This window comes from Triticum urartu, chromosome 6, assembly GCF_003073215.2.
Source record: "Triticum urartu cultivar G1812 chromosome 6, Tu2.1, whole genome shotgun sequence".
Classification (NCBI taxonomy): domain Eukaryota; kingdom Viridiplantae; phylum Streptophyta; class Magnoliopsida; order Poales; family Poaceae; genus Triticum; species Triticum urartu.
In genome coordinates, this window is record NC_053027.1 from 424,703,828 (window position 1) to 424,729,438 (window position 25,611).

General features: G+C 44.2%; 1 protein-coding gene across 2 annotated transcripts; it reads right to left on the minus strand.

Annotated features, from left to right (window-relative positions):
* Nucleotides 1-3,194: 3,194 nt before the first annotated feature.
* Nucleotides 3,195-12,948, minus strand: LOC125513930 (protein SIEL-like). Of its 2 annotated transcripts, none has more exons than XM_048679143.1 (9): nt 12,636-12,948; nt 11,255-11,549; nt 11,049-11,129; nt 10,369-10,602; nt 10,096-10,287; nt 9,835-9,975; nt 9,459-9,545; nt 4,703-5,151; nt 3,195-4,607 (listed from the first exon to the last, which is right to left on the minus strand). In XM_048679143.1, exons 3-9 carry the CDS (start codon nt 11,100-11,102, stop codon nt 3,680-3,682), a joined length of 2,085 nt encoding a protein of 694 aa, XP_048535100.1. In that variant the 5' UTR covers nt 11,103-11,129; nt 11,255-11,549; nt 12,636-12,948; the 3' UTR covers nt 3,195-3,679. The 2 variants fall into 2 exon arrangements, with proteins under 2 accessions (XP_048535100.1, XP_048535099.1); XM_048679142.1 differs by having other exon boundaries at nt 11,236-11,549.
* Nucleotides 12,949-25,611: the final 12,663 nt, after the last annotated feature.

Genomic DNA, 25,611 nt, shown 5'->3' on the forward strand with positions numbered 1-25,611 from the left:
GCAATAGCAACATACTAAACGATCGGGTGCTAAGCTAATGGAATGGGTCATGTCAATCACATTATTCTCCTAATGATGTGATCCCATTAATCAAATGACAACACATGTCTATGGTTAGGAAACATAACCATCTTCGATTAACGAGCTAGTCAAGTAGAGGCATACTAGTGACGTTTGGTTTGTCTATGTATTCACACAAGTATTATGTTTCCGGATAATACAATTCTAGCATGAATAATAAACATTTATCATGATATAAGGAAATAAAATAATAACATTATTATTGCCTCTAGGGCATATTTCCTTCACAAGGTGCCCGGGCCTGACGGGTTCACGGGACGTTTCTACGCAACCTGCTAGCATATCATAAGAGCGGACTTCATGAGGGCGCTGGAGGAGTTTCATGGTGGAAATATGCAAGGGTTACGTGCAATTAACAAGGCCACAGTCTCACTCCTTCCTAAGAAGATAGGAGCCATCGATATCAAAGATTACATGCCGGTTAGCCTCAATCATGGTGCGGTCAAGATATTCGACAAAATCCTTGCCACACGCCTTGCGGACGACTTGCCTCACCTCGTGGGCAATCATCAGAGCGCTTTTGTGCGGGGAAGATCTTTACATGATAATTTCATGCTCGTTCAAGGCACGGCACGCAGATTACATACTTTGAAGGATCCCACACTATTGTTGAAGCTAGACATATCTAAAGCCTTTGACTCAGTACAATGGCCCTTCCTGCTGGAAGTATTGGCTCACATGGGATTCAGACCAAGGTGGATGGCATGGATCTGTGGACTGCTTGCAACATCATCTACTAAGATTACTGTGAATGGGATACCGGGGAAACGATCTTCAATTGCCAAGGATTGCGTCAGGGGAGCCCGCTGTCACCCATGCTGTTCATTTTATGCATGGACCCCTACACCGTCTCCTTGAACTTGCAACCACCGCGGGTTTACTTTCTCCCTTGGCCAGGACAGGGTTGTGGCATAGAGTGTCGATGTACGTGGATGATGTCATGGTTTTTCTCAAGCCAATGGAAAGGGACCTCCGGACGTGTGCCTCGGTCCTGGACCTGTTTGCCAACGCGTCAGGGCTCAGAATCAACTTGCAGAAAAGCCTAGCCCTGCCGATCAGATGTTCGCCGGAGGACATGGAGCTTGCTTCGGGGCTGTTGGGATGTGAGCAAGGAACGTTCCCTTGCAGATATCTGGGGTTGCCACTGTCGATAAGGAAGCAAGCCGCATCACAGTTTCAGGATAGGGTGGATCAGATGGCCGCGAGGCTGCCATCTTGGAAGGCACGATCACTACCAAAGAGCAGCCGGTTGCTCCTTATTCAGTCGGTGCTATGTGCTATTCCTGTGCACTCCATGCTTGCATGGGTTTGCCAACGAAAATGCTAAAGGCGATGATCAAAATCTGCAGAAGCTTTCCATGGTATGAGAAAGAAGACGGCGGAGGTGGAAAGTGCGCAGTTGCTTGGGAAACCTTATGCCGACCCAAGTGGGCAGGTGGACTCGGAGTTACAAACCTCAGGTGGATGAATATTGCACTCCAAGCGAAGTGGCTCTGGTTGCAACGCGCTGACAGGACTAGACCATGGGCAGAGTTCAAATTCTCAGTGCCGTACGAGGCAAGGGGATTGTTCCAAGCGGCGGCCAAAGTGACGGTGGGTAATGGACACACAACGCTCTTCTGGGAGGATAGATGGCTCAACGGATACAGGATGCAGGAGCTGGCACCGCTCATATATGACATGGTGTCAAAACGGACGAGGGACGTGAGAACGGTGGCAGAGGCTATACAGGGTGCAACTTGGGCGCGAGATGTTGGCCCAAACATGGATGACACGGCACTACTGTAGTTCCTAGAGGTGTGGCCGCAAGTACATAGCGTGGCTCTTGACCCACGGCAGCCGGATCAGCTCAAGTGGTCATGGGAGAAGGATGGTGAATTCTCGGCAAGATCAGCTTACGCGGCCAATTTCGCGGCCCTTCAATGCTCACCGACGGCAACCTACACATGGGTGTCAAGGACGCCCTTGCGCTGCCGATTTTTGCATGGTTGGCTCTAAGGGATAGAGTGTGGACCTCCGATAGACTGGCAAGACGTGGACTACCACATCAAGACACATGCCCCTTCTGCGATCAAAATGATGAAACAATTAATCATCTCATGACACAATGCGTTTTCGCGAAGGAGGTCTGGACGAAGGTGGGTCAGGCAGTTGGCATGACAGGAATGACGCCATCAAGCGATGAGGATCTAGTGAAATGGTGCACCAGGCCCATCTTCGAGGGGAGGCATGCCAAGACCTTGCGGGCGATTCACCTACTTGTCATGTGGGAGCTGTAGAAACACCGAAACGCTATTGTGTTCAAGGGCATGAGGCCGGACGTGCAACACATCTTACGACGGATCGCCTCCGAGTGTGGGTCATGGAGACAAGCGGGTGTTCTACGCAAAGACATGCGTTTCAACTTTATAGGAGTAGTTGGGTGGAGCGAGGGCGAGTAATCCGCTAGGATGTATTAAGGATGGAATGCGTAGTAAGACGTGTTGTAAATAACCGTAGATTGGGGTATCTTACCCTCTCCTTCTCTTAATATAAGATACGCACACTCGTGCGTGCGAGAAAAAAGATCAAGAGGAGAAAGAGAAAGGAAGAGTATGATCAGCTGATCGCTTCGCTAAGGCCGCGACCACGCACATGTTCAGTTCGCAGCTTTACCCTGCGATGTAATCAGAGGTTTCGTGTACCAAGGGAATCAAATTTTTTTAGTTCATCCTGTCCTACTAAACTTTTGTGCATGGTAATCTTAGCTTTGTCTTGGATATTTTTCACCCTTTCTCCTCGATCGTGCGCATGGATATTTTCACAAACCAACTTTTTTTTAGGTCAATAACAAAAAAAAGAATCAACTAAGGATTCAGTGGAAATGAATGAATCAACATGGAGTAGATGAAAGCCGGTTATACGAGATCGCGAGTGCAGTTGCTGGGCATGTATATGTAATTGTATAAGAAGAAAAGAAGTCACAGCGAACGCAAGAAGACACCAGCAGTACTTTCGACAAACGTAAACCCACAGCAAACAAGCCGCTGTCATGCGGCACAGCGTATGGTAAGTCCAAAGTTACACTAACGGGGAACCTGTCCCAGGCGCAGAAGCGCAGAACACACAAATCATACGTGCACAAGGTTAACATTGGCCTCTGCAGCCTCTAATTCAGCAGCCTCATAAAATTCACAGAATTTTCAATTCTTTAGTCATATGCCAAACCCTTACATATACATACGCCGCGAAGTAAACATACCCTAGCAACAGCAACACATCTTAGTGGTCGGGTAACTGCTTTGTTCCTGCTTACTGCTACCAAAATATCAGCGCAGCCAAATTCTTTACCCAGAGTTCTTGCTAGTACTATATCGGCTATGAGATAACGTTTCTTCTGGTCACATGCCATAGAAAAATTCTCCATTCTTAAAGAAAACAACTAATCAGAGTTTGATCTGATACTACAGTGAAACAACTAATCATATGAAACTCCTCATTAGTCACTACTGGTATTTTAACTGCCTTCGCATATTACTTGATCGCAGTTGATGTTAGAACACAATGGTGCAGTCGATCAAAGGGGGCATGCTGAAGAACTTGGTGCAAATGACCACTATCATTTCGACCATTGCCTTTGCTCGGTATCAGCACTAACAAAGTAGACATCCAATTCATCACATAGTTGCACTACACAATCTCTTGGCCCTCCATGTCCTTCCTGGTGAGTGCCGATACTTCCAAATGGGCATTCAATTACCAAGCATGCCCTCAGAACAAATGAACATGCCATTGGGGTAGCATAGAAAGGAATGACTCTGGAGCAGCTCTTCATCTTATCATTGCCCTCAAAACAAGACAAGTCTAAGAAGACATGTTGGACGGACTGACCAGCAACCATGCGGAGCCATATTCTATCATGACTAGAGGTATTGCACAGAGACATGTCAAACGCCACGCCCACGGGTAATCCATAAACATATGATAACGGATTTTCAGAATCTGTATCCCGGACTTGCAGCACAGCAGTTGTAGCATTAAGCATTTCAAAATCTCTTGCTGGTTTTAGATCAAAGATTTCAAGAAAGGTGCAAATGTTGACAATAGGAGTGCCGTCGATAAAGTTATCATCAAACACTTTCTTAACTTCTTTGCTGAAGTCGGAAAGTTCATAGGATCCATCGGCACACAGACCATCAATGTGATTAATTATCCAATGCAACTTATCTAGCACTAATTTTGAACATGTTCCAAACTCGGACAGTCTACATAAAATAGCTAACAAAGCAAACTCCAAAACTTGAACCTCCAGTTCTCTATTCAATCCAGCATAACAACATTTCATCCTTCTCACAGATGTATCCAACTTCTCAAGCAAAATATCAAGTGATGTGGGGCCAAAAGCATGAGAATCATCCAACTGAATGAACCACCATATTTCAACAATGAGCTGTACTGCATCAAGATAGTCGCATACAAAGCTCAACACCGCACTAGTTGATCCAGAAGAATTTACAGCTAAGCTATTGACTTCTTCTTTGCATGTTCTACAATAAAGACAATCAAAAGAAGTTGAAGTAATCACAAACAATAGCATGAAAGATTGGTTGCATGGGAAAGAACGGAATATAGTAAGTCATACCTCAGAGTACTTTGAACTTCTCCTATACTGCACGGCTTTATCATAACCCAGGCTCCTTTAACTGTTTCTAATATGATCCTTGTCGATTGCTTTATCACGACTTCATCTAAGTACTTGGTTGTTTTTCCAGTCGTTTCTACCTGTGCATGAGTTCCTCCCACAGTTTCAACACTGAAACATTCATAATCTCCACCTTCTGCAGACACTAACTTCTTTTCCCAAAACTGCATTCCAGCTTGACGATACAAATAGGATAAGAGTGAATCCTGTTCATCTTCGGCTAGTGCACACGAGATCATCCCAAATAGGGGAATTGCATGTGAAAATATAACTGTGGGTATATCCAGTTTTTTGTCTTTATCATCATAAGCAGCCGAGACAGAAACCATTAACAATGCTTTGATTCTAGGTTTATCCAAGATCAGCTCTCCATCAGATGCCATATTGATCTATGTCATAGATAATATAGCATTAAGGGATATAACAAAACTTCATAAAAAATCCAAAAGAAATGCTACTATACTCAATGTAGCAAATGAAGATATTACTCTACCTACGCATAAAAACAAGTCCGAAGTCCTTGTATGTTAAGAATAACAAAAGGCTAAAGTGAGAAAATATGGTTGGTCAGTGGAATTAATATTCAAATTCTTTTCACCACATTGTTTGCTTATGCTCATTCCTTAAACAGTTGGGCCTAAGGAGGATAAGCTGGAACTTAAATAAAGCTGATTTTAATATGTTAAAAGTTATTTGCAAACCAAGTGTGTGTGCATGGCTGCTAGGTGTCCTTTTTTGCTATTGGATCTAAAGAGAAGTGAGACTGTACCTCACATACTGAACACACCATCTCAGGTCATAATACCCCTAAGCGTGTTTGGTTGGGGGTAATTAGAGCTAAGGAATGGGAATTGAAGGGGTACGAGACTTCAAATCTATTGTTTGGTTAGGGGGATTGGGAGTTCATAAGGGAATAGTCATGGGACTTGAGACTCCAACTTCCACCGTTTTATTAACAGGGGAGGGGGTGGGAGTTGGAAGGGAATTGTTTTAGTGAGTCAATCTTAACCCTTCATCATAACTTGCGTTAATTTCCCTTGTCTATTCCCTTGTCAATTCCCACGAACCAAACACGAGAATACAGTTTCTCCTCAAACTCTCACACATAATTTCCATCATGCGCCAAACAGGGGATTGGGAATAAAACGACTCATCCCATGTCTAATCTCAATACAACTCCCTACACTAAACTCTCATTCCCCTTCCCAAATTTTGCCAGAAATTATTCAATGATAATGCAGTTGAGAAAACACATAATGTTAATCTGCAAACTGCTGTCAGCATTTCTTTGAATCAGTAAGATCCCTAAACTAGTAGCGTTGTGATGCATCCTCTGTTCATCTGATTTGGCTCGCACTTCACATTGATTTGGGGCAGTTTGAGCACAGAATAATATAGGTATGTTCCTCACTGACAACCCTGCCTATTGTTTTAATAGATTGTAGGCAATGTGATATCTAGACAGACAAACCATTATGATGTGCAAAGGTGTATGAGGCTATGAGCAAGCAGCGGTGTGTTTCTCCTTACAAGTAGGTTCTGTTTTAGGCTTTTATTGCATAATAGATATGGTTTTGTGATCTATGGTCTTAATTACAAAAGCATGCTAGCATATGGAAGAATGGATATTCTATTTGTTGCTCTTACTGATTTGGCTACAAAGAGGAGATCATCTGGAGTGTATCTATCTGCTGTGGACTCAGACACTATCATTATCACCCTACTAACAGATTACCATTTATAGATGATGCTCTATTGGTGATTTTGACTTTTCAAAGGAGTTTCCCTACAAACTCAGTGATTACGTGGCATACATATGCAACTTCTGTTCTGATAGAACTATTTCTCATTTTTCTGTGAAACTACTAGGTACCCATCTTGGTTGAACTTCGTGGAATTTTGCAAAATTTACTTACTGAGTTAGATTGCCCATATCAAGCAAGTTACAGTAATTTATTTGAATTTTTTTTACCAATGCTCCATCCTTATAGTATACTAAGATATGCATAGATACTTTTTTCACACACCTTGTGTCCGGTTTATGATATTTGTACTCCACAGAGAAATCTGCATGTCCACGCTTGATATCACCCCCCACCCTGCTGTGACGCTGAGCCACCGGTCACGTGGAAGAAGTCAAGAAGAAGGGAGTGAAAGGAGAGACTGGGGGGGGTAGGTTAGAAATGCAAGCCACTTTGATACTTAGATGAAAACATGATGGATTGTTCGCAGACTAATAATTAGCCATCAAAATGGAAGTTCCCTTTTGATGCAAACAATGGTTTAACATTTATTTCTTCGTAGAAAGTTTCCTGCAGATTGCAATGCCATTGGTGCCTCTGAAGCTAATTAAATGTACATGAATTGATTTTCATGCTAATGTGAAAATGAGGCATAATCTGCTTACTTTAATGTAGCATGTAGGTCAAAAACAACATGACTCCTTGATTAGAGGATGTGTCTGTGCAAACTAGTTCCATTGCGATGTTATCATACTTCATTAATACCTACAATTAAAATGTTATCATTACACTTGCGTCTATAAATACATATGGTTTGGTCGTTATTATTTAAATCTCAAAAGTTCTTGGTTCATATCCTGCTTGTTTACTCTTGGTTTTCTTTTTTCCTTCTTCCTTGATAGATACGTGACTCTGTAGTCTGTATAGAAGTTCTGTCTATATAACATATGTCTCCCTATGAAATTTAACCATGTGTTTGAATGGACAAGATCTGGTCTACTAAGATAGTATAAGATGGAACAGAAAGAATCTGATTACCAAAGATGAAAATAATTCCATATCTTCTGCAGTTACTGCAGCCCAATCTTCAAGGGATTATTTTTCCAATGTTTGACTATATTAACATATCATTATGTTCTAATATTTTAATACGAAAATATTGGTTTTCTCTCTCTCGATCAGTAGCTGGATATAGTGTGCAACCTATGTAATAGATATGTTATGTGCAACCTTTGTGATAGACTTGGCTATTCACGTTCCTACAACTATTACTTTTTCTCATCCAGTTGGTAGAGATACAGAAGACCTATAAAATGAGTTACCATCATGGCTTATACTTAGTACGTGACCATATCCTCGCAATTTTTTGTTTCTTGGCCTTGATGTAAAACTGTAAAAAGTGGCGGGTCAGCCCATTGCCGGCGCAGCTAAAGAGATATTTGGAAAAAGACGACAACCCAAATAAAGAAGATACAATGTTGGAGAAATGGAACACTCTGGTGCACTCTTGAGGAAGGTTTTAAGGGAAGTCAAACAAGAGGAACTATGCTGCTCGCTGCAACAGTATCAAATATCAACCTTCTGAATGCTGAAAGACAATGTCTCTTTGACAGCAAGGGGGCCTTTGAGGGGAGGAAGCCTAATTTTTGTAGTTGTTTCCATGCTAAACTGTAAGCAACTCTCGTTGTAGAACTCAAGTCTCAGCTCCAATGATATTTTATCATCTAACGAAAGGAATCTCAGCTGGTGCGATGCCTGCTATACTGTCTACTATGATCTTTATTTTACAAAATAAATGAGCTACCAGGACCGCTCAAACAATCTGCTAACAGTGATCACATGGCAACGCGGCCACAAATAATCTGACAGAGTGCGTCAAGCCGTGCCTTGGGTATTCTCAAAATCCAAATTTTGGAAAAAAAAACACGTACAATATTGTGGTCTCAAACTGTGGTTTTAGTCTTACATTGATAGCAGAAAGTCAAAAAATGGGAATACATTCTCAAATGAGGGAATATACTTCTTTCCCTCACGAAACCTAGAAAAACAAATGGTAAGAACTTATGATAAACTATGTGTAGTCTTCTAAATGTTGTAGACAAGTGTTAGATATCAGCAAACAACTGTAATGACATTATATATTTTCCGGTCTATAAAAACCTGCAGTAACTCAAATTTGTACTCGCCAAACAATGTTATAGATTTTTCTCCTTTTTGTTGTATTGACTTGCACTTTGTTGATTGTTGCCATCTCAGCTGGAGGGGTAATGCTTCATGCACCAGCCGGTTCACCCAAAAGTCCGAACTAATTGAGAAGGTTGGGCGAACCAGGTATACTTCAACAGGAGGTACCATCTTTTGTCACAGGTTTGGGCATCATCGAGTGGCCGATCCCATGCACTATCAAGCAACCAGACTTTGATGTTCACATCAGTGCGAAGCCCACATAATCAGGTGTATCTTATAGGATAGGTATTACACAGGGCTTCAAACATTTGGCTCACGAGGATAATGTATATTAATGTGATCTTCTACAAATATATGTAAATTAAATATGCTCTTTTCCTTTCAGATTCAGTTGTCCTAAATCAAACTGTAAATATACAACACATCCTTAAAGTATTACTTGGCTAAAAAAGAAATCTACAGTTGGGGATGAGTAGACTTCATCGTTACAAATTACTTAGCAACCTGCAAATATAGATGCATTCTTTGTTATTATTTAAGGTTCATAGCTTGGAATATTCTCAAATTACATACGACTGACAGAAAATAAGAACATGGGTACACGCTACCGAACTTGAGATGGTACCTCCTTTCTAGTATATACCGAACTTGAAAGAACCGCGGAAACAGAAAGAATCAGTACAGCAGCAATACTGAAAGTGAAAATATACATTTTATATAGAACATTAGCATGTAGATAAAATTGGAAGTAAGCAATGGAGAAACACCTCTTTGGCTAAATGTTTGGCTATATTGGCTGAAAAGCTCCCATGATTCTTGCCAATGGAAAACAGAACGCCATATATATCTTGATCCTGCATATAATAAATACGGGCGCAACATAGAAGAAAAGAGTCAGTTACCATAAATTGAAGTCATAGGCTCAAAGCCTCAAATAATTATAGAGTAAGCAATATTCTATACGCTGAATGAAACTCAAATTAACATTTAGCAGGATAATTAAGGCTTTGTGTTACATTGACTACACGAATAATTCATCTAGAAAATGTTCAAGCAAAGATCAGAATACCAAGGGAGAGCTAATTGTGAAGCATGGTGATTGTTCTGCATGTGAAGCATGGTGATTGTTCTGCACTAACATACCTCCGGATTTTTCTTCAGACCCGCAATGAGACCATCAAGTGCAGATTTAAACATTTGAAGTTTAGGCAGATTCACTGACCCTAGGATCTTGCGTGCTGCATTTCGAACTACGACATTGGCATCCATCAATATGCCAAGGAACTGCAAAAGCAACAGGAGGCATAAGATTACCAAATTTAGCATCTAGCATAGTTAACTACAAATAAAGAACCAATTCATACATCTAGCTTACACGAGATACATTATACTGATAATTAGTACCATGTGCATGTGCTTCTCCTGCATGCTCAAACATCCATATGTTGCCATATCAAACAGTGCCTGCAAAGTTTGCAGTCTAACTGCTTCTATATCATCATTCATCATGTCCATCAACAAGTCCAAGGCCTTCTGTGCATATTGGTTTGAAAGCTTTGCAAGAGCTCCCAGCGTTTTACATGCAATTGTTCGGACCTGTAGGGAGAACATGTAGAACAATAAACAAAAGACACGGGACGTTAAGGGGAATTATGTGGTATAAGAGAATGACCTGACCTGATAGAATTCATCTTCAACCCCATGCGCAAATATGCCAGCAGCACAGGGGAATGATAATTTAGGTGGTAGTTTTTTCCCTTTGATGCTAGAGGCACTCCCAGTGTCAGTTTTTATGATCTTCTTAGACAGCGACTGAAGCAAAACACCTTCCGATACTCTCTGCATTTTGGCAAGTGCGTTGAATGCTTCAATTCTTACTTCTGTACACATGTCCCTAGCCATGGAGCTAAGCTGAATAGAGAAGTCCAAAGGGGAAACAAAACAGTTATCATTACAGTGGTCAATGGAGTAAAACTTGCAAGTTACAAATATTAAATGCATAAGCATGATTAGATGCATCTTTCTTATTGTGTGCATCACAAACTGCATGTTTCAGTAGTAAATCTCATTTGCCATGAGTACTTTCACCTTGTCAAAAGGATTTCTGGTAATAAGAACAGAAAGGTAAATTGCCGAAAATACAGGTCTAGTAAAAAACAAGAATATCGCTCCTAGTATCAGTTATGGGCATGTCGTATAACTATTCATTCCAAACTTTAGTAGCCTGGAATTGACATATAGAAACAGAAGTATTAGGCTAAATAAAAATGTCCGTATCACATTAACATTAGGCCCACACTCAGCTAGTTGATCCTACCGTTCATGAACACCAAATCCAGCGGGAAGTGCAACCATACCTGTAGGAAAACCCAGTCCATTTGGTCACCATCACCACCCAACTCCTCTCTCATGGCAAACTTCTCCGCACAAAGGCCAACCTATCCACCGAAGACAGGAGATCTCCTCAATTCCTCATATGTAACTCTCAAAAGCATGCAGTAGCACAAAAGAAAACATATGTACCCATAAATGACAAAATCTCACCAATCGCACAGCGGCCAACCTGATACCCTCGTCTTCGTCCCTCAGCAATTTCTCCGTGCAAGCGTAGCAGCACTCCACAACCCCGCCGCCGGCATTCACCTTCTTGAGGACCGCAGCGAGGCCGCTGAGCGCCTCCGCCCGTGCCAACGGGTAGAGTCCGCTGGCCATCGAGACTAGTGCTTGGATCTCCATCTCAGGGTCAGCGCCTGAGCTACTGGATGCATGCGGCCCCATAAACCGAGCCCGCTTGGCGACGGACGGGCCGGGTTCGGAAGCGGCAAGGCCCTCGTCCATGAGATTCACGGCCCCATAAGCTTGGAAAGAATTTTGCAAAACCCATATAAGTATATTTCTTGCAAACTAAAACTAATAATCTCTAGCAAGTTAAAATTAGAACTGCATGCTGGTCGCATATTTACTGTATGATTAAATTTTTAGGTCTTTGTAACTGTTATTCCGATATCAGCACAGAGACCTGAAAAGAAGTATCAATTTCCATATAGCTGAGAATTTAAAAATTAAATAGCAACAATGCAGCTGTATGGATTGAACTCCTCCTCAAAGTATATATGCATTTAGATTTAGTTACACATGTTCATTCCAGCTAACTTTTATCCAGATTGCTTAGGACATTGTTATCCAAACAGTTGATGGAAAGAATTTAGCATAATACTACAAAACACAGGAGCTAGCATAGAGTTTTGTAAGGGGCATATCTATGTTTTCTTCTCAACGGTAGTGGCCGCCTAACTTACTTTACAAAATGGGACAAGGATAATGGAAGGATGGCCTTGTGCCCTTTATTCATGGAATGGTACTAATCAATACTCATCTGCTGCATAAGTTTCTTCATGGTTTTTTAGACTATAATCCTGACATTTTTTTGCCTTCCTAAATCCTAATCCTGTAGGGGATTGCTGTCTGCTACATGGCCTAGATGAGCATAGGCCTTGTCAACGGCATAGCCAGGATTGGCTGACGCCCCGGGCCAAAATTGAAGGGAAAAAATTCTCAAAAACTACCCCAGTTTTAAGGCATTCAAAAGCAACGCTCATTTGCAACTGATAAAAATCTGAACACATTATTTAATAGTGCTTCATCTGATAATGTAACACATAACAGAAGACAATATAAAGGATAAATAATACAATAGAGGGTACCAAATCAACGAGTTGTCCTAGTTCTTTTGTTCATCTTATCTTCCAGTAAATTGCAACACAAATTAGGAAAACAGTTTCTACTGCAACAATTAAGCAATCAAGCCATCAAGGTGTATTTTGAAGCATCAATTTGAATGGAGCTAATTGATGCATTAACTCAGAGAACAAAATCAAAAGACCTGCTGTGTGCTTTGACAAAGGAAGTTAGGATTTGGGAGTGGGCAGAGGACAGAAGAGTACCTGGTTGGCTAAACGGTGGCGGGAGGCCGGAGGCGGGGCGAGGTCGCCGGACGGCCGGATGGTGACGGGAGGCCGGAGGCGGGGCGTCGCTGGATGAGAGGCCGGGCGAGGTCGCGCACGAGCAGCGGAGTGCAGCAGGTGAAGCCGTGCGAGCGGGGTCGCCGCCTCGCCGGACAAGCAGATGAACTGGACGGGGTTAGACGGGGCGCCGGATTTGACGAGCGGCGGCCGGTGGCTCGCTGCCTGGCTCGATGCGTAGGGTTCCTCTCTCGTCTCTGCCTCTCTGTTTTTTTTTTTTTGAAACACTTTTTTTTTAAGACACGTCTCTGCCTCTCTGGTGAACATCTCGAGAGGGTTGCAGCAGAGGACAAGACGCCCGCGAAGTACGGAGAGGGAGGAGATGGCCGCGACGTAGGAGGCGCGGGTGGGGAGCGGGCGCGACGCAAGACGGCAGGAGATAGCGGGAGGACGGAGGAGTAGGGATGGCTTTCGCAAATCAGCCGCGCGCTGGCTTCCGGCTCCTCGTGCAGAAGCAGATCTACGGGTGTTTTTCTGGGGGCTATAGAAGCCGGAGCCGCACCAAAGGGCCTTTTCATGGGCCGGCTCCACACAGAAATGGCTCAGAAGCCACGGCTGCTATTTCGGGCTGGAGCTCCTCGCAGCCGGCTCCAACCTGGCCTTTTACTGTTTTACCCTCCCGCAAATCTCCACAATACAATAATAATGCCACAAAACAGTTCGCCCATTGTTTCCTTCGTCGTCCCAAGCCGATCCTCAGCCAAGGATTCCTTTGACCCGGCCACCACCCGCACGATCTCCGGCCATCGAAGTTCTCTCCCTCCTTTAGCGGTGGATCGTGTTGAATATATGAGCAAATTACTACGATATTTAGTTCGAATAAACAATAAATAAATCATGACGACAATAACAGGGAATGAACTGATCATACGAAGTAGCAAAGTAGATGAATAGATCGAATCTAAGGCACATACTAGAAATAAGAATTCTAGTAGGATCTCAAACAAGAAGGACAGAATCACATACAGTGTTGCAGGAGCGAGACAACCTGCATTGATGTTCGTCCATATCGTTGATGAAGAGGTTGCTAAGGTCGGGGAAGAAATTGTCGTCGGAGCATGGTTCTTTATACCTGTTTGTGCCACTTAGTGGTTTTTGCCTAATTAATGCATGTGGTGCTTTCGACCCGTTTGCGGCTTATGGTTGACGGGGAACGCAGTAATTTCAAAAAATTTCCTACGCACACGCAAGATCATGGTGATGCATAGCAACGAGAGGGGAGAGTGTTGTCTACGTACCTACGCAGACCGACTGCGGAAGCGTTGACGCAACATAGAGGAAGTAGTCGTACGTCTTCCCGATCCGACCTATCCAAGCACCGTTACTCCGGCACTTCCGAGTTCTTAGCACACGTACAGCTCGATGACGATCCCCGGGCTCCGATCCAGCAAAGCGTCGGGGAGGAGTTCCGTCAGCACGACGGCGTGGTGACGGTCTTGATGTTCTACTGTCGCAGGGCTTCGCCTAAGCACCGCTATAATATGATCGAGGTGGAATATGGTGGCAGGGGGCACCGCACACGGCTAAGGAACGATCTCAAGGATCAACTTGTGTGTCTAGGGGTGTCCCCTGCCTCCGTATATAAAGGATCCAAGGGGAGGGGCTGGCCGGCCAAGGGGGGCGCGCCAGGAGAGTCCTACTCCCTCTGGGAGTAGGATCCCCCCCCCCAATCCTAGTTGGAATAGGACTCCTTGAGGGGGGGAAAGAGAGAGGGGGGGGCCGGCCACCTCTCCTAGTCCTAATAGGACTAGGGGAGGGGGGAGGCGCGCGGCCACCTTGGGCTGCCCCTTTCTCCTTTCCACTAAAGCCCACTAAGGCCCATATAGCTCCCGGGGGGTTCCGGTAACCTTCCGGTACTCCGGTAAAATCCCGATTTCACCCGGAACACTTCTGATGTCCAAACATAGGCTTCCAATATATCAATCTTTATGTCTCGACCATTTCGAGACTCCTCGTCATGTCCGTGATCACATCCGGGACTCCGAACTAACTTCGGTACATCAAAATGTATAAACTCATAATAACTGTCATCGTAACGTTAAGCGTGCGGACCCTACGGTTCGAGAACAATGTAGACATGATCGAGATACGTCTCCGGTCAATAACCAATAGAGGGACTTGGATGCCCATATTGGCTCCTACATATATTCTACGAAGATCTTTATCGGTCAGACCGCATAACAACATACGTTGTTCCCTTTGTCATCGGTATGTTACTTGCCCGAGATTCGATCGTCGGTATCCAATACCTAGTTCAATCTCGTTACTGGCAAGTCTCTTTACTCGTTCCGTAATACATCATCTCGCAACTAACTCATTAGTTGCAATGCTTGCAAGGCTTATGTGATATGCATTACCGAGAGGGCCCAGAGATACCTCTCCGACAATCGGAGTGACAAATCCTAATCTCGAAATACGCCAACCCAACATCTACCTTTGAAGACACCTGTAGAGCTCCTTTATAATCACCCAGTTACGTTGTGACGTTTGGTAGCACACAAAGTGTTCCTCCGGTAAACGGGAGTTGCATAATCTCATAGTCATAGGAACATGTATAAGTCATGAAGAAAGCAATAGCAACATACTAAACGATCGGGTGCTAAGCTAATGAAATGGGTCATGTCAATCAGATCATTCAACTAATGATGTGACCTCGTTAATCAAATAACAACACCTTGTTCATGGTTAGGAAACATAACCATCTTTGATTAACGAGCTAGTCAAGTAGAGGCATACTAGTGACACTAAGTTTGTCTATGTATTCACACATGTATTATGTTTCCGGTTAATACAATTCTAGCATGAATAATAAACATTTATCATGATATAAGGAAATAAATAATAACTTTATTATTGCCTCTAGGGCATATTTCCTTCAGTCTCCCACTTGCACTAGAGTCAATAATCTAGATTACACAGTAATGATTCTAACACCCATGGAGCCTTGGTGCTGATCATGTTTTGCTCGTGGAAGAGGCTTAGTCAACGGGTCTGCAACATTCAGATCCGTATGTGTCTTGCAAATCTCTATGTCTCCCACCTGGACTAGATCCCGGATGGAATTGAAGCGTCTCTTGATGTGCTTGGTCCTCTTGTGAAATCTGGATTCCTTTGCCAAGGCAATTGCACCAGTATTGTCACAAAAAAATTTCATTGGACCCGATGCACTAGGTATGACACCTAGATCGGATATGAACTCCTTCATCTAGACTCCTTCGTTCGCTGCTTCCGAAGCAGCTATATACTCCGTTTCACATGTAGATCCCGCTACGACGCTTTGTTTAGAACTGCACCAACTGACAGCTCCACCGTTTAATGTAAACACGTATCCGGTTTGCGATTTAGAATCGTCCGGATCAGTGTCAAAGCTTGCATGCAACGTAACCTTTTACGATGAGCTCTTTGTCACCTCCATATGAGAAACATATCCTTAGTCCTTTTCAGGTATTTCAGGATGTTCTTGACCGCTGTCCAGTGATCCACTCCTGGATTACTTTGGTACCTCCCTGCTAGACTTATAGCAAGGCACACATCAGGTCTGGTACACAGCATTGCATACATGATAGAACCTATGGCTGAAGCATAGGGAACATCTTTCATTTTCTCTCTATCTTCTGCAGTGGTCGGGCATTGAGTCTACTCAACTTCACACCTTGTAACACAGGCAAGAACCCTTTCTTTGCTTGATCCATTTTGAACTTCTTCAAAACTTTATCAAGGTATGTGCTTTGTGAAAGTCCAATTAAGCGCCTTGATCTATCTCTATAGATCTTGATGCCTAATATGTAAGCAGCTTCACCGAGGTCTTTCATTGAAAAACTCTTATTCAAGTATCCCTTTATGCTATCCAGAAATTCTATATCATTTCCAATCAGTAATATGTCTCCACATATAATATCAGAAATGCTACAGAGCTCCCACTCACTTTCTTGTAAATACAGGCTTCTCCAAAAGTCTGTATAAAACCAAATTGCTTTGATCACACTATCAAAGCGTTTATTCCAACTCCGAGAGGCTTGCACCAGTCCATAAATGGATCGCTGGAGCTTGCACACTTTGTTAGCTCCCTTTGGATCGACAAAACCTTTGGTTGCATCATATACAACCTCTTCTTCCAGAAATCCATTCAGGAATGCAGTTTTGACATCCATCTGCCAAATTTCATAATCATAAAATGCGGCAATTGCTAACATGATTCGGACAGACTTAAGCCTCGCTACGGGTGAGAAGGTCTCATCGTAGTCAATCCCTTGAACTTGCCGAAAACCTTTTGCGACAAGTCGAGCTTTGTAGACAGTAAAATTACCGTCAGCGTCAGTCTTCTTCTTGAAGATCCATTTATTTTCAATTGCTTGCCGATCATCGGGCAAGTCAACCAAAGTCCATACTTTGTTCTCATGCATGGATCCCATCTCAGATTTCATGGCTTCAAGCCATTTTGCGGAATCTGGGCTCACCATCGCTTCTTCATAGTTCGTAGGTTCATCATGATCTAGTAGCATGACTTCCAGAACTGGATTACCGTACCACTCTGGCGCGGATCTCACTCTGGTTGATCTACGAGGTTCAGTAGTATCTTGATCTGAAGTTTCATGATCATCATCATTAGTTTCCTCACTAACTGGTGTAGGTGTCACTGAAACAGTTTTCTGTGATGTACTACTTTCCAATAAGGGAGCAGGTACAGTTACCTCGTCAAGTTCTACTTTCCTCCCACTTACTTCTTTCGAGAGAAACTCCTTCTCTAGAAAGTTTCCGAAATTTAGCAACAAAAGTTTTGCCTTCGGATCTGTGATAGAAGGTGTATCCAATAGTTTCCTTTGGATATCCTATGAAGACACATTTCTCTGATTTGGGTTCGAGCTTATCAGGTTGAAGCTTTTTCACATAAGCATCGCAGCCCCAAACTTTAAGAAACGACAACTTTGGTTTCTTGCCAAACCACAGTTCATAAGGCGTCGTCTCAACGGATTTTGATGGTGCCCTATTTAACGTGAATGCGGCCGTCTCTAAAGCATAACCCCAAAAGATAGCGGTAAATCAGTAAGAGACATCATAGATTGCACCATGTCTAGTAAAGTACGATTACGACGTTCGGAAACACCATTACACTGTGGTGTTCCGGGTGGCGTGAGTTGCGAAACTATTCCACAATTTTTCAAATGTACACCAAACTCGTAACTCAAATATTCTCCTCCATGATCAGATCGTAGAAACTTTATTTTCTTGTTACGATGATTTTCAACTTTACTCTGAAATTCTTTGAACTTTTCAAATGTTTCAGACTTATGTTTCATTAAGTAGATATACCCATATCTGCTTCAGTCATCTGTGAAGGTGAGAAAATAACGATATCCGCCACGAGCCTCAATATTCATCGGACCACATACATCTGTATGTATGATCTCCAACAAATCTGTTGCTCTCTCCACCGTACCGGAGAACGGTGTTTTAGTCATCTTGCCCAAGAGGCACGGTTCGCAAGTACCAAGCGATTCATAATCAAGTGGTTCCAAAAGCCCATCAGTATGGAGTTTCTTCATGCGCTTTACACCGATATGACCTAAACGGCAGTGCCACAAATAAGTTGCACTATCATTATCAACTCTGCATCTTTTGGCTTCAACATTATGAATATGTGCATTACTACTATCGAGATTCAATAAGAATAGACCACTCTTCAAGGGTGCATGACCATAAAAGATATTACTCATATAAATAGAACAACCATTATTCACTGATTTAAATGAATAACCGTCTCGCATCAAACAAGATCCAGATATAATGTTCATGCTCAACGCTGGCACCAAATAACAATTATTTAGGTCTAATACTAATCCCGAAGGTAGATGTAGAGGTAGCGTGCCGACCGCGATCACATCGACTTTGGAACCGTTTCCCACGCGCATCGTCACCTCATCCTTCGCCAGTGTTCGCTTAATCCGTAGTCCCTGTTTCGAGTTGCAAATATTAGCAACAGAACCAGTATCAAATACCCAGGTGCTACTGCGAGCTCTAGTAAGGTACACATCAATAACATGTATATCACATATACCTTTGTTCACCTTGCCATCCTTCTTATCCGCCAAATACTTGGGGCAGTTCCGCTTCCAGTGACCAGTCTGCTTGCAGTAGAAGCACTCAGTTTCAGGCTTAGGTCCAGACTTGGGTTTCTTCTCCTGAGCAGCAACTAGCTTGCCATTCTTCTTGAAGTTCCCCTTCTTCTTCCCTTTGCCCTTTTTCTTGAAACTAGTGGTCTTGTTAACCATCAACACTTGATGCTCCTTCTTGATTTCTACCTCCGCAGCTTTCAGCATTGCGAAGAGCTCGGGAATAGTCTTGTTCATCCCTTGCATATTATAGTTCATCACAAAGCTCTTGTAGCTTGGTGGCAGTGATTGGAGAATTCTGTCAATGACGCAATCATCTGGAAGATTAACTCCCATCTAAATCAAGTGATTATTATACCCAGACATTTTGAGTATATGCTCACTGACAGAACTGTTCTCATCCATCTTGCAGCTATAGAACTTATTGGAGACTTCATATCTCTCAATCCGGGCATTTGCTTGAAATATTAACTTCAACTCCTGGAACATCTCATATGCTCCATGACGTTCAAAACGTCGTTGAAGTCCCGATTCTAAGCCGTAAAGCATGGCACACTGAACTATCGAGTAGTCATCAGCTTTGCTCTGCCAGACGTTCATAACATCTGGTGTTGCTCCAGCAGCAGGCCTGGCACCCAGCGGTGCTTCCAGGACGTAATTCTTCTGAGCAGCAATGAGGATAATCCTCAAGTTACGGACCCAGTCCGTGTAATTGCTACCATCATCTTTCAACTTTGCTTTCTCAAGGAACGCATTAAAATTCAACGGAACAACAGCACGAGCCATCTATCTACAATTAACATAAACAAGCAAGATACAATCAGGTACTAAGTTCATGATAAGTTTAAGTTCAATTGATCAAATTACTTAAGAACTCCCACTTAGATAGACATCCCTCTAATCCTCTAAGTGATCACGTGATCCAAATCAACTAAACCATAACCGATCATCACGTGAGATGGAGTAGTTTTCAATGGTGAACATCATTATGTTGATCATGTCTACTATATGATTCACGCTCGACCTTTCGGTCTCTGTGTTCCGAGGCCATATCTGCATATGCTAGGCTCGTCAAGTTTAACCTGAGTATTCTGTGTGTGCAAAACTGGCTTGCACCCGTTGTAGATGGACGTAGAGCTTATCACACCCGATCATCACGTGGTGTCTGGGCACGACGAACTTTGGCAACGGTGCATACTCAGGGAGAACACTTCTTGATAATTTAGTGAGAGATCATCTTATAATGCTACTGTCAATCAAAGCAAGATAAGATGCATAAAAAGATAAACATCACATGCAATCAATATAAGTGATATGATATGGCCATCATCATCTTGTGCTTGTGATCTCCATCTCCGGAGCACCGTCATGATCACCATCGTCACCGGCGCGACACCTTGATCTCCATCGTAGCATCGTTGTCATCTCGCCAATCTTATGCTTCCACGACTATCGCTACCGCTTAGTGATAAAGTAAAGCATTACATCGCGATTGCATTGCATACAATAAAGCGACAACCATATGGCTCCTGCCAGTTGCCGATAACTCGGTTACAAAACATGATCATCTCATACAATAAAATTCAGCATCATGCCTTGACCATATCACATCACAACATGCCCTGCAAAAACAAGTTAGACGTCCTCTACTTTGTTGTTGCAAGTTTTACGTGGCTGCTACGGGCTTAAGCAAAAACCAATCTCACCTACGCATCAAAACCACAACGATAGTTTGTCAAATAGACTCCGTTTTAACCTTCGCAAGGACCGGGCATAGCCACACTTGGTTCAACTAAAGTTGGAGAGACTGTCGCCCGCAAGCCACCTATGTGCAAAGCACGTCGGGAGAACCGGTCTCGCGTAAGCGTACGTGTAATGTCGGTCTGGGTCGTCTCGTCCAACAATACCGCTGAACCAAAGTGTGACATGCTGGTAGGCAGTATGACTTATATCGCCCACAACTCACTTGTGTTCTACTCGTGCATATAACATCAAACCATAAAACCTAGGCTCGGATGCCACTGTTGGGGAACGCAGTAATTTCAAAAAATTTCCTACGCACACTCAAGATCATGGTGATGCATAGCAACGAGAGGGGAGAGTGTTGTCTACGTACCCACGCAGACCGACTGCGGAAGCGTTGACGCAACGTAGAGGAAGTAGTCGTACGTCTTCCCGATCCGACCGATCCAAGCACCGTTACTCCGGCACCTCCGAGTTCTTAGCACACGTATAGCTCGATGACGATCCCCGGGCTCCGATCCAGCAAAGCGTCGGGGAGGAGTTCCGTCAGCAGGACGGCGTGGTGACGATCTTGATGTTCTACCGTCGCAGGGCTTCGCCTAAGCACCGCTACAATATGATCGAGGTGGAATATGGTGGCAGGGGGCACCGCACACGGCTAAGGAACGATCTCAATGATCAACTTGTGTGTGTAGAGGTGCCCCCCTGCCTCCGTATATAAAGGAGCCAAGGGGGAGGGGGCCGCTGGCCAGGAGGAGGGCGCAGGAGGAGTCCTACTCCTACCGGGAGTAGGACTCCCCCCCCCCAATCCTAGTTGGACTAGGATTCCCCGAGGGGGAAAGAGAGAGAGGGGGGTCGACCACCTTTCCTAGTCCTAATAGGACTAGGGGAGGGGGGGAGGCACGCGGCCACCTTGGGCTGCCCCTTTCTCCTTTCCACTAAAGCCCATCAAGGCCCATATGGCTCCCGGGGGGTTCCGGTAACCTCCCGGTACTCTGGTAAAATCCCGATTTCACCCGGAACACTTCCGATGTCCAAATATAGGCTTCCAATATATCAATCTTTATGTCTAGACCATTTCGAGACTCCTCGTCATGTCCGTGATCACATCCGGGACTCCGAACTAACTTCGGTACATCAAAATGCATAAACTCATAATAACTCTCATCATAACGTTAAGCGTGCGGACCCTATGGTTCGAGAATAATGCAGACATGACTGAGACACATCTTCGGTCAATAACCAATAGCGGGACCTGGATGCCCATATTGGCTCCTACATATTCTACGAAGATCTTTATCGGTCAGACCGCATAACAACATACGTTGTTCCCTTTGTCATCGGCATGTTACTTGCCCGAGATTCGGTCGTCGGTATCCAATACCTAGTTCAATCTCGTTACCGGCAAGTCTCTTTACTCGTTCCGTAATACATCATCTCGCAACTAACTCATTGGCTGCAATGCTTGCAAGGCTTATGTGATGTGCATTACCGAGAGGGCCCAGAGATACCTCTCCGACAATCGGAGTGACAAATCCTAATCTCGAAATACGCTAACCCAACATCTACCTTTGGAGACACCTGTAGAGCTCCTTTATAATCACCCAGTTACGTTGTGACGTTTGGTAGCACACAAAGTGTTCCTCCGGTAAACGGGAGTTGCATAATCTCATAGTCATAGGAACATGTATAAGTCATGAAGAAAGCAATAGCAACATACTAAACGATCGGGTGCTAAGCTAATGAAATGGGTCATGTCAATCAGATCATTCAACTAATGATGTGACCTCATTAATCAAATAACAACACCTTGTTCATGGTTAGGAAACATAACCATCTTTGATTAACGAGCTAGTCAAGTAGAGGCATACTAGTGACACTAAGTTTGTCTATGTATTCACACATGTATTATGTTTCCGGTTAATACAATTCTAGCATGAATAATAAACATTTATCATGATATAAGGAAATAAATAATAACTTTATTATTGCCTCTAGGGCATATTTCCTTGACTCGCAAGGTCATGGTGGGCTGTGGCTAGACATCATCCAGAATAAATACCTGCGTGGCCAGCCTTTGGCCTTCTGTCAGCGGTCTGGGGGATCCCAATTTTGGCAGTCTGTCATCCAGTTGCTTCCCGTCCTCTGTATTGGGACCTCCATAGCAGTCGGATCGGGCTCTGCGACCATGTTCTGGTTTGACCGCTGGGCGGGTGACTCTCCCTTTGCATCTCGGTCCCCCGATCTCTTCTCCATTGCTGTCATCCCAACGATCTCCGTCGAACGGGCCCTTATTGACTTAGGGTGCCTCGCGTTCCGAAGGCCATTTGGGCCTCCGGAAGCTGCCGCTTGGCAGGAGCTTCTTGATTGCATCGCCCTCCATGAGCCGGATGTCGATGCTGGCCCGGACGAGGTTCGGTGTGCCTTGAACCATCAGGTCAACTCTCCACCAAGTCCCTCTACACAGTCGTCGCCCCCTCCTCTGTGCCGCCCCCTCCTAGATGTATGGCCCATTTGCGTTCCTCTGAAGATCCGGATCCTCATGTGGTAGTGGATCCGCGGTCGGCTCCCATCTGGGGTTGAGGTCCGCAAGCGCAATGGTCCGGCTCCGGCCTTTGCCCGCTTTGCAGTACTCCCGAGGACTCGAACCATATCTTCTTCAACTGCGTTTCTGCCCAGTTTGTGTGGAGTTTCTTTAGAGAGGCGGTGGGTGGTAACTGCTGCCGCACCAACTTCCCTGACCTCTTCGACGAACTCCAGAACTCCCCCTGCCCACTCGCCACATTAGGTGGCTAGAGATTGGAGCTCTCGCGTGGACCATCTGGACGATTCGCAATAAGCTTGTGATTCAGCACACACTGCTTCGACGGGCTACTGACGCTCTCTTCAAACTGTCTGGTTTCTTGCAGCTCTGGCGGCCGCTTAGCCGCCCTCGGGATCGGGACGCTATCTTCGCCTTCATCGCTGACATTCGTTCGATGGCCGTCTGCCTGTCGCCGCCGCCCCCTCCGCCTCCTCCAGAGCCTAATTAGATGCTTGGCGAGCGCTCGCCTTGGCTTCGGCCTTTTTTATGTGTTTTTTCTGGGCTTGTTAAGTTGTGCCCTCAGCAGTACCTTTGGATCTCGGTGTGTTTCTTGGGTGTGTGTGTTCTGTACTAGACCTTGTATGTGTGCTCTGGGCGGTTTGTTTTATTTATAAAGCGGGGCGAAAGCCTTTTTCGGTAAAGGCCACGCCCGCCGTGGCATTGATATAGATCATGGAGTGGCGGTGGCGCATGGCGAGAAGGAGCAGAAAGGTTGCAGCCGGCAAGCGGCGGGGCATGGGTGTGGCGGCATGGTGGGCGATTGTGAGGAGGAGTAGGGAGAAGAGCCCGGGTGGGGATCGCAAGACGCGTGGTCGTGAGTGAAAGTCGGTCCCTCTATCGACCGGTTAGGAAAGTTAGGATTTGAAATTGAATGTCCCAAAACTGAATTTTATTGTATGGTAACGTGCTATCAATTTCTACCTATTTGTAACATGTCTGGTTAGGAAAGTTTGAAAATATTAGGATTTTTTAATAGGAGATGGAGAAAACCAACGGGAGGAGATGATGGTGGGAGGTAAGATGGAAATAAATCAGACAAAAAAAACTGTGAAGGTGAGGCTACCAATAAGACATTAGAAGTAGAGATTTGCTTTTCAAAATTTTATAAAAGATTGATCATGACTTATTCCTTTCCATATAAAAGTTATCAAATACTACGAAAATTGATCTTACTAAAGATTGATCATGATTTATTCCTTTCCATACAAAAGTAACCAAATACTATCGAAAATTGATCTTATTGGCAGATAAAATCGGTTTAAATAGACCGTAAATAATATCCGATTTAAATGTGTTGGTGGGATAAAAAAACGGTGTGGAAGGATTAACCGGAGTGAGCCGAGACTACCAACTGCTTCATTAGGAATAGAGATTGATCTTACTAAAGATTGATCATGAATTATTTCTTTCCATACAAAAGTTACCAAATACTATCGAAAATTGATCTTATTAGCAGATAAAATCGGTTTAAATAGACGTAAATAATATCCGATTTAAATGTGTTGGTGGGATAAAAAACGGTATGGAAGAATTAGCCGGAGTGAGGCGAGACTACCAACTGCTCCATTAGAAATAGAGATTTTCCGTTAGGTTGCATGTCAAGAGAAATAAAATAATGATATTAACTATTTAGGTATTATAGATTACAGATATGAGAAAAGTCCACCCTCTTAACTTCAAGTTGAACGGGGTCTCCGACCTTTGCGTTCTTGACGTGAGCATATCCAAGGCGACTAGGGTTTAGCCTGGCCGCCGCCGGCCGCCTCTTTAGCGGCGGCGCGTGTGCCGGCGTCGAGGCGGCCGACGCGTGTGCCGGCGTCTCTTTCCTACGACGGCGCCTGTGGTGCCTTGGCTGGTCTCTCGTTCTCTGCTCTGAGCCTCCGAGTGCTTATGCCCTATGGGGTCGTGAGTAGATGATTGGTTGATCCTTCGTATTCTGCATGAGGAGCATACATGTATGGGTCCTGATGCTTTGCGGATAGAAGTTATGATGCGGTACAGATTTGCTTTTCCCCTCTCGTTTAGGGTTTTGTCCCTTGCGGCGGCGAACCTCTGCGTAGAGATCTTTTCCCCCCTCGCCTCTCTCTCCCAGTGTCGTGTGCTCGGGCTGATCAAGGGATGCCCCTGTGGCTCTGCCCGACCTTTGCGGACTCGCTCAGGGGAAGGTGACTGGAGTATCAAAGTTTTTTCTGTTGGGATTTTGAAGCTATGGCTCATGGCAGTGGAGGCTGATTTTTCTGCTGCAGACGTCAAGGATCTAGAGGCCGTGTTTCAGCAATTTGACCCAAAGAAGTCTTGTACAGAGGGTAGTAGTAACAAAATAAAAAAAATTGTCATCATCGGCGGGCACCTCCGAGGTGCGCCGCCGGGACAAATGAATCTTCTTAGTTGGAACTGCCAGGCGGCGGGGAACTCCCGGACAGTTCGAGACCTAAGTGCTTTGGTACAAGCACACTCTCCC

What these genes read in the sequence shown, in the direction of transcription:
- LOC125513930 (XM_048679142.1), bottom strand. Translation starts at nt 11,529, where the DNA reads ATGGACGAGGGCCTTGCCGCTTCCGAACCCGGCCCGTCCGTCGCCAAG. An exon ending in TTGAAGATGAATTCTATCAG is followed by an intron (nt 10,288 to 10,368) that starts GTCAGGTCATTC and finishes TTCTCCCTACAG; the next exon opens with GTCCGAACAATTGCATGTAA. An exon ending in GAAGTTCAAAGTACTCTGAG is followed by an intron (nt 4,608 to 4,702) that starts GTATGACTTACT and finishes TCTTTATTGTAG; the next exon opens with AACATGCAAAGAAGAAGTCA.